Genomic DNA, 7,867 nt, shown 5'->3' with positions numbered 1-7,867 from the left:
GAGAATCTGAAAGATTGTAACAATTTTAAAAGTATTGCATTTGATTTGTATTTAGTTCTAGCATGAAGAAGCTGCTACACAGATCTTTACACATGATCCACAATTGTAGACAAGTAGGCACACATACACAACGTTTACAAAAGGTGCAAACATTCTACTTCCTTTCCCACAAGTCTCTTTATACAGAAACCCAACAGAGTCCTGACTAATCTTATAACACACTTGCCACGATAATTCATTTGTTTGAAAAAGTGAAATCTGCATATTTGACTCCATTCTGGTAACCACTTTACAGTATGAGATTGAGATCCATCTCTTAACACCAAGGACAACTGGGTAACTTGTACACAATGATTACAAACGGTGCAAACATGACACAAGAAGGCAAAATCATACACAACACATTATGGGTAATGGGGTGTAAACTTTTGAACATGGTGAATGGTGTAACTTGTTGTTAATTCATCTTCTGGGAAACATGAATATATTATGTAGGTTCTGCAGGCCAGCACTAAATGAAACAAAAAAAACAAAAACACAAAAATAAACAATTTTGCAAGTTATATCCTCAACCGGATATGAAAAAGATAAACATTCAATTATTCATTTATTTTCTACCGCTTATCCAAAGTATTCTCGGGTCACGGGGAGCCTGTGCCTATCTCAGGCGTCATTGGGCATCAAGGCAGGATACACCCTGGATGGAGTGCCAACCCATCGCAGGGCACACACACACACTCATTCACTCACGCAATCACACACTACGGACAATTTTCCAGAGATGCCAATCAACCTACCATGCATGTCTTTGGAGCGGGGGAGGAAACTGGAGTACCCGGAGGAAACCCCCAAAGATAAACATAATAAACATATTTTAATTTAATTAATGTTAAAAGATTTTGAGATGGAACCACTTGAAAAAGCTAGAACTCATAACAGTGCCTTGAGGAACACCTTTGCATTGTGACATGAATTTCACTTTGTATCTATGAGAGGAAACTGATGATGATTTTTAGTTGTCAGGAACACGATATGGACAAATATGTTAATGTTGATGAGCATCTAAAGGCTGTAGGATCTTCTGCACACTGGAACTCTTATGCTGTTGGAAGAACTTGCATGTTACTTGTTCATTCCTTCATTTTTTTGTAGTGTTTATCCTATGCAGGGTCACAGGGAACCTGGAGTTTTTCCAAGGGGACTCAGGAATTGAGGTGGGGACACGCTGGACAAAGTTCCAGTGCATCACAGGGCTTTGGACTGGGGGAAAAAACCCTAAAGCATATGGAGAACTCTACAGACACCCACACATGGTGGAGACGAGAATCAAACCCCAGCCCTTAAGGTGTGAGGCAAACCTGCTAAACACCAGGCTTACACTCTTCACATACCGACTGTTATATCACAGTCATGGCTGTACTGAGTGTCTACGAACTGAGTGATAAGCAATAACAGCGTTTAAAGGTTTTAACTCCTGTAAACCACTAGTGAATTTTCTTCCACATGTTTTTTCACCCTGATAAAAAAAATGCCAGAGTTTTCTAATCATGTCAGGGAAAGTAAATTAAGAAGAGGGGTTATGACCTGTGTAATTGCTTCCTGCATATTTAACTTTGATTAGGGGACAAGGGTGAGAGCTCCTCTTCAGTTTGAAGAAGCCAGAGCTCATCATCAGAGCTCTCATCATTCGATATTCCTGTCTGCACAAGGGTCAACAGGATTAAAGAGAGAGTGACAAAGGTTACTGAGCAGGGTTTTTCACACACTCTCTCTCACTCTCTCTCTCTCTTTCCATCTCTCTACTGCACTTCTTATCTTTGTATCTGATGTGTGCCTTGGTTCATTACACAATACTTGATTCTGTAGTGGCATTGAATTGATTAGTATCTTGATTTTATTTCATTCTTGTTACCGCTATCAGTGCACTGAATTACAGGACTGTTAATGCTCCTGTTGATGAGACGTCAAATGAATGTCCAATCAGTGACTTAAATGACTATAAAAGACTTTACTTCTGATCTGTAATCTAAAATTTAATTCCAATGCGCCATTGTCTAGTAATCATCATTAACTATTAACTTTATCACTGCCATAGTTATTATTTTCCCTTTATGGGGTGTATGGAAACTCAGAATTATACAGTGCTCTTGAATTCTGCATTCTGATTGGTCAGAAGGTGTTGATTCATTTTCTAAAATAGATGCGTTCAGGTACAGAAGTTTAGAAAAACCATGAGTTATTTAATTTAATTCTACAGTGACGACGTTTCCCGCTCCCTCAAATCAAAGTATGCTGAAGATATTGTTAGTCCATTACCATGACCTCCTTCCGAGATTATTAAGGCCTCTTTTTCTGAAATTGGTACTTCCATTCAGTCATTGATTAACTTGTCTCTAAGTGCTGGGGTTGTCCCAAAATGTTTCAAGCATGCTGTAGTTCAACCTTTGCTTAAGAAACAGGGTTTGGACGAAAATTGCCTTGATAATTATCGGCCTGTCTCTAAGCTTTCATTTTTATCAAAACTTTTAGAAAAAGTTGTATATTCGCAATTGATTTCCTTTTTGAATACAGCTAAATTAACAGAACCTCTCCAATCTGGTTTCTCTGCTCATCATAGCACTGAGTCTGCGTTGCTTAAAGTACTCAATGACATTTTGCTTGCAGTGGATAGTGGTAAGAATTCAGTTCTGCTGCTTCTTGATCTTACAGCTGCTTTTGATACAGTTGATCATGATATTCTTCTCTGCCGGTTAGAAAATATGTTTGGTTTTGGAGGTATTGCTCTGCAGTGGTTCAACTCATATCTTAGAGACAGGTCTTTTTCTGTTGAGTTAGGTAAGTTTTCTTCATCTGTTGCTCCTATTACCTGTGGAGTGCCTCAAGGATCCATTTTAGGGCCACTTCTTTTTAATTTATATATGCGACCTTTGGGGGACATTATTAGGAGACACAATGTTTCATTTCATTTATATGCTGATGATACCCAGTTGTACATACCATTGAAAGCTGGCGATACCATTCAACCCTTATTGGACTGCCTTGGGGACATCAAGAAATGGCTGTCCAATAGCTTTCTTCGACTAAATGAAAATAAAACGGAAGTAATCGTCTTTGGCCCCCCTAAGTTGAGAAGTGGTCTCATAAACGAGCTTGGCAAGCATTTCCCCTCAGTCTCCTCCCAGGTTAGGAATCTTGGTGTCATTCTGGACTCTGAACTTTGCTTAACCAAGCAGATTAATACAGTTGTCAAGAACAGTTTTTATCAGTTACGGATCATCTCGAGACTGAAATCTTTTTTAACTTTTAATGACCTGGAGAAAGTCATTCATGCTTTTATCACCTCCCGCCTTGACTACTGTAATTCATTATATTTGGGTCTTCCTCAGTCATCCATTGCACGCTTACAGATGGTACACAATGCAGCTGCGAGACTTTTGACCGGGGCAAAGAAAACAGATCACATTACACCAATTTTAGCTTCTCTTCATTGGCTTCCTGTCTATTTTAGAATTCAATTTAAAATCTTGTTGTTTGTTTTTAAAGCTCTTAATGGTCAAGCCCCATCTTATCTCACAGATCATCTTATTCCTTTTTCATCCACCAGATCTCTAAGATCTGCTGATAGAGCTCTCTTGGTTGTCCCTCGCTCACGCTTAAAAACGAAAGGAACGTCTCTGGAACCAACTTCCACTGGACATTCGCCTTGCACCTTCCAGTACAACTTTTAAAGTGAAGTTGAAAACATATTTTTATTCCCAGGCATTTTAATCGGATTTTGTCTATGTTCTATTGTTTTATTGTATCATCTGTTTTGTTTATTTTATGTTTAGTTTTTGACTTTGTTCAGCACTTTGGTCAGCTCTGCTGTGATAAATGTGCTATAGAAATAAACTTTACTTACTTACTTACTTACTTGTGTACCAATATCCATGTATTCATTGATGACAGACACTTTAAAGCACTTCTGTAATTCACTCTGGATAAGAAGGCCTGACAAATGCCTTAAATGTAAATGTGTAAATGTAAAGGACTGTATTTGACTGTGATTGATCTTTAGATTATGAGAAAAAGAATTTGTTATCTCAAGAATTCTTTTTTAAATTTAAGTAATTTAACTTTTTTAAATTGGTTTATTAAAATGACAAAAGTTGTTTTTTAAAGAAAAAAGGAAATTGTTGCATTAAAAAAATAAAAATATATATAAAAATAATAATTTTTATTTTTAATATAAAATAAAAAAGTTCAATTACTTAAAAAAATGTAAACGTTGTTTTTTGAAATAAATTATTTTCCTCATGACAAAAGAAATGACAAAAGATTTTTCTTTAAAAAAAATTCTCTCAAGAAAACCACTTTTGTCATGTCAATAAAATAATTTAAATAAACGATTTTTTACCCAGAAAACATTTTTTACTATATCAAGAAAACATTTTTTTATTGCTTGATTGAGACAAAGTTGTCTAAATCTCTAGAAAAAAAAAGATCCCAAGGGAACAGAACAATTTTTTTGTTTTCTCAAAAAACAGATTTTGTTACTTCAAAAAAAACACTTATTATATCAAGAACATAACATAAAAAACAAAAATTTAAGAAATTTAAGAAAACAACTTAAATAGTATATTATATAGTGTGTATAACTGCACCAAAAAAAAAATCAAGTGTAAAATCCTTCTGCACTTTATAGTTAAGGGGATTTATTTTGAAGTACTTGGCAACCTTGATGCAACCCCACAGAACTATGGCGCTTGAGAGCTGTATAGCTTTTTTATTAGCAGATGAATTAGACGCTGAAGAATGCGAACATTTTAAAACATGTCTCAGGACACGACGGATGGGGTATGTTTTTAAGCTCTTGTTAAAGTATTTTTAATGAAGTGACAGTAGTTTTGTGACCCTGTGAGGCAGAACAGTTGAGATGAGAGCTGTGTGGCTAGCTGCTAACTAGCATAACAAGTGTCAAGGAGTTTATAAATGTATACATTGGCATTTATCCCTTCACTGGGTCTCACAGTAGGTTTATTCCTGCTGTGTCTTGCTTTGTTAACTCATTATTCCAGCTCATTTTATCTACACAGAGATGAGGATGATGAAGATGAAGATGAAGATAATGATGATGATGATGATGATGATGATGATGAAGGCAAAAATAACTATAGCAGTGCTACAGTTTCCAACCTGTCAGTGCTGGATTTCCAGAAATGTTTTCAGCTCACACAACCCCAGGTTGAAGTAGGTTTTCTCGAACGTTCTTCCTCTCATCCAGTCCACTTTTTAGCATTTTTATTTATTATACAAATTATATAAATGTTCACAGAGTTTGAGGTGAAATGTCAAGTCCAGAAAGGCCTGAGGTATTCATTTGTTACAAAATTTTTACTGAAGATTTTTACCAATTACTGAAGATTTTGATCACTTTTTATGTTCTGAGAGAAACAACGAAGCATTAGAAAAGAACTTTTTCTTACGAAAAGTTTTATCTCGAGAAAATATCTTGATATCTCAGGAACGTAAAAAGATCTCAATAAATTTACTTTTGTTATCTTAGGAAAAATGTTTCTCAAGAATACAGCTAAATTTTATTTTTTTAAAAATTAAGAAAAAAATATCTCAAGCAAACAACTTTAATCTCAAGAAAATAAAAATGATCTCAAAAGCACAGTTGTCGATTCGTGTCATCTGTTAGCATTTTATTTAGGACACAATTCATTTAGGAGCCTGTGCCTATCTCAGGCGTCATCGGGCATCAAGGCAGGATACACCCTGGACGGAGTGCCAACCCATCGCAGGGCACACACACACTCTCATTCACTCACGCAATCACACACTAGGGACAATTTTCCAGAGATGCCAATCAACCTACCATGCATGTCTTTGGACCGGGGGAGGAAACCGGAGTACCCGGATGAAACCCCCGAGGCACGGGGAGAACATGCAAACTCCACACACACAAGGTGGAGGCGGGAATCGAACCCCCAACCCTGGAGGTGTGAGGCGAACGTGCTAACCACTAAGCCACCGTGCCCCCTGATGTGATCATGTAACTATCAATATCTCAGCATATATTTCATAGATGATAATGTTGGATACGATGTAAATCCTGTGAATTTATTAAAAACGTTTGTAGCCAACTTGTGCTCCTCTTGTTAAAAGAATGAACATCATGATCATTTTGCCATTTCTTTGGCTTAGTGTGTCTTAATACAAGCTACAAGCTACAGTTTTAGCCAGCTATAGCTAATACAACACAGTTACCCAATAGACTAAATTTAGCATTTGTTCATTTGTTATTGAGAATAATATGTTTTCCTTTTGTTACCTGTGTGCTGATTGCAGGAGTTGGTGAACTTACTGTCACCTTGTAACTGGGCAACGCGTAACTTTGAAGGCTGGACTGTGATGCATGCGGTGTTGGCGAGTCTGTGGACTCTTTCCACACTGGAGTCTTACAGCAGCGTCGCAGCCCGTTTTCACACCAGTGAGTCTCTCATTTGCTTCCAACTGAATGACTTCTGCAGCCTGATTACGAGAAATTTCTCAGATCAGATTCGCTGGCCTAAGTGGAAAGAAGCGGAATCTTCTGTAGCCGGGTTCCTAACCGAAGTCGGTCTTCCTGGTACTGTTTGTGTGCTCGGTTCCTGCTTGGTTCCCATGAACCGGCCTGCAGACGTGCCTGACCCGGAGGTGTATCGCGACTCCTGTGGAAACACGTACTCTGTAACTCTCTTAGCTTTTTGCAACCATCAGGGCTGCTTCACATTCGTCAGCGCCGAGCATCCAGGAAGATGGCATAACTCCCGAGTCCTTCTAGAGACAGAGGTCGGGAAAGCCCTACAGGAAGATCCTCTGAACCTTCTCCACGGCAAGCACGTGATTGGAGACGTCACCTTTCCGCTGTCGGAACATCTCCTTACGCCATTTCCAGATTACGGGTTGCTGGGAGAGAAGAAGCTGCGTTATAATTTAAGAGTCCAGGCGGCTCTTCGGGTAGTCCGAGGATCCCTGAGTAGTCTGAGATCCAGGTTTCAGCGGCTCAGGTGTTTACAAATGAGTTCTGTGGGCCAGAGCGCTCTGGCTGTGAGGACATGCTGTATCTTATATAACATGTATTTAGAGACTGAAAACGCTGCCTCAGCTCAAAGTGTAGAGGAGCATGCGGACATTCAGCTGCCGTTTCATGAGCTCCCTGACGGACACTCGGGGAGTCTCGGAGGAATCTCTAAAAGACAGGACATCGCAGCGTCACTCGGACGGAAGACTAAAAAACGGTGACATTATATATATAATGTAATATGTAATGTGACAGACAGGTTGGTGTATTTCAGAAAATTTAAATTATATAGAAACGTAAACAAAGCACAAGATTTTGTAAACTGAAACATGACAAAAGTGTGATTATTTGTGTTTTTACATGCCAGTGACAGTTTTTTGTAAATAAATCTAAATGCTCTTGCTGTGACACTCGACTGTGAGGATGTAAAAGAACTGATGAATAATAAACACAATGCTACCCTCATGTGGCAACGTGTGAAAACACCATGCAGCTCATCTATCACCATCACCATTGCCTTCATCATCACTCTTAACTTCACCATCACCTTCACCACACCCTCTACACTATATACATATATTAAAGGTTTTATTTTCAAAACAGTCTAATATTAATAGCAAAGAGACACATTTTAATTAAAAGTATACCTCATCACGTTTCTAAATGATTAAACGGTTCCTACGTTTTACGGAGGAGGTAAAGAGGCGGAAGGTTGCACTACTGCAGTACAAGTCAGTAGTGAGAGCAGCTCTGCTGTATGGGTTAGAGACTGTAGCAGTGAGGAAAAGCCATGAGGCAGAGATGGAGGTAGCAGAGATG

General features: G+C 38.3%; 1 protein-coding gene across 2 annotated transcripts; it reads left to right on the top strand.

Moving 5' to 3' along the window:
* The first annotated feature begins 4,713 nt into the window (after positions 1 to 4,713).
* On the top strand, positions 4,714 to 7,534 carry si:ch73-257c13.2 (uncharacterized). Of its 2 annotated transcripts, none has more exons than XM_060883220.1 (3): positions 4,714 to 4,836; positions 5,076 to 5,229; positions 6,334 to 7,534. In XM_060883220.1, exons 1-3 carry the CDS (start codon positions 4,721 to 4,723, stop codon positions 7,267 to 7,269), a joined length of 1,206 nt encoding a protein of 401 aa, XP_060739203.1. In that variant the 5' UTR covers positions 4,714 to 4,720; the 3' UTR covers positions 7,270 to 7,534. The 2 variants fall into 2 exon arrangements, with proteins under 2 accessions (XP_060739203.1, XP_060739202.1); XM_060883219.1 differs by having other exon boundaries at positions 5,058 to 5,229.
* The last annotated feature ends 333 nt before the right edge of the window (positions 7,535 to 7,867 follow it).

The sequence above is a fragment of the Tachysurus vachellii genome, chromosome 12 (genome assembly GCF_030014155.1).
Source record: "Tachysurus vachellii isolate PV-2020 chromosome 12, HZAU_Pvac_v1, whole genome shotgun sequence".
In the NCBI taxonomy this organism is placed as follows: Eukaryota; Metazoa; Chordata; class Actinopteri; order Siluriformes; family Bagridae; genus Tachysurus; species Tachysurus vachellii.
The sequence above is the reverse complement of the archived record's forward strand: the minus strand, read 5'-3'. Positions and strand labels throughout refer to the sequence as shown.

Bases quoted from the DNA above. Each gene is read 5' to 3' on its own strand.
- si:ch73-257c13.2 (XM_060883219.1), top strand. From the start codon at position 4,721: ATGCAACCCCACAGAACTATGGCGCTTGAGAGCTGTATAGCTTTTTTA. The intron at 4,837-5,057 runs GTATGTTTTTAA...TCATTATTCCAG, and splicing joins CTCAGGACACGACGGATGGG to CTCATTTTATCTACACAGAG. The intron at 5,230-6,333 runs GTAGGTTTTCTC...TGCTGATTGCAG, and splicing joins TCACACAACCCCAGGTTGAA to GAGTTGGTGAACTTACTGTC.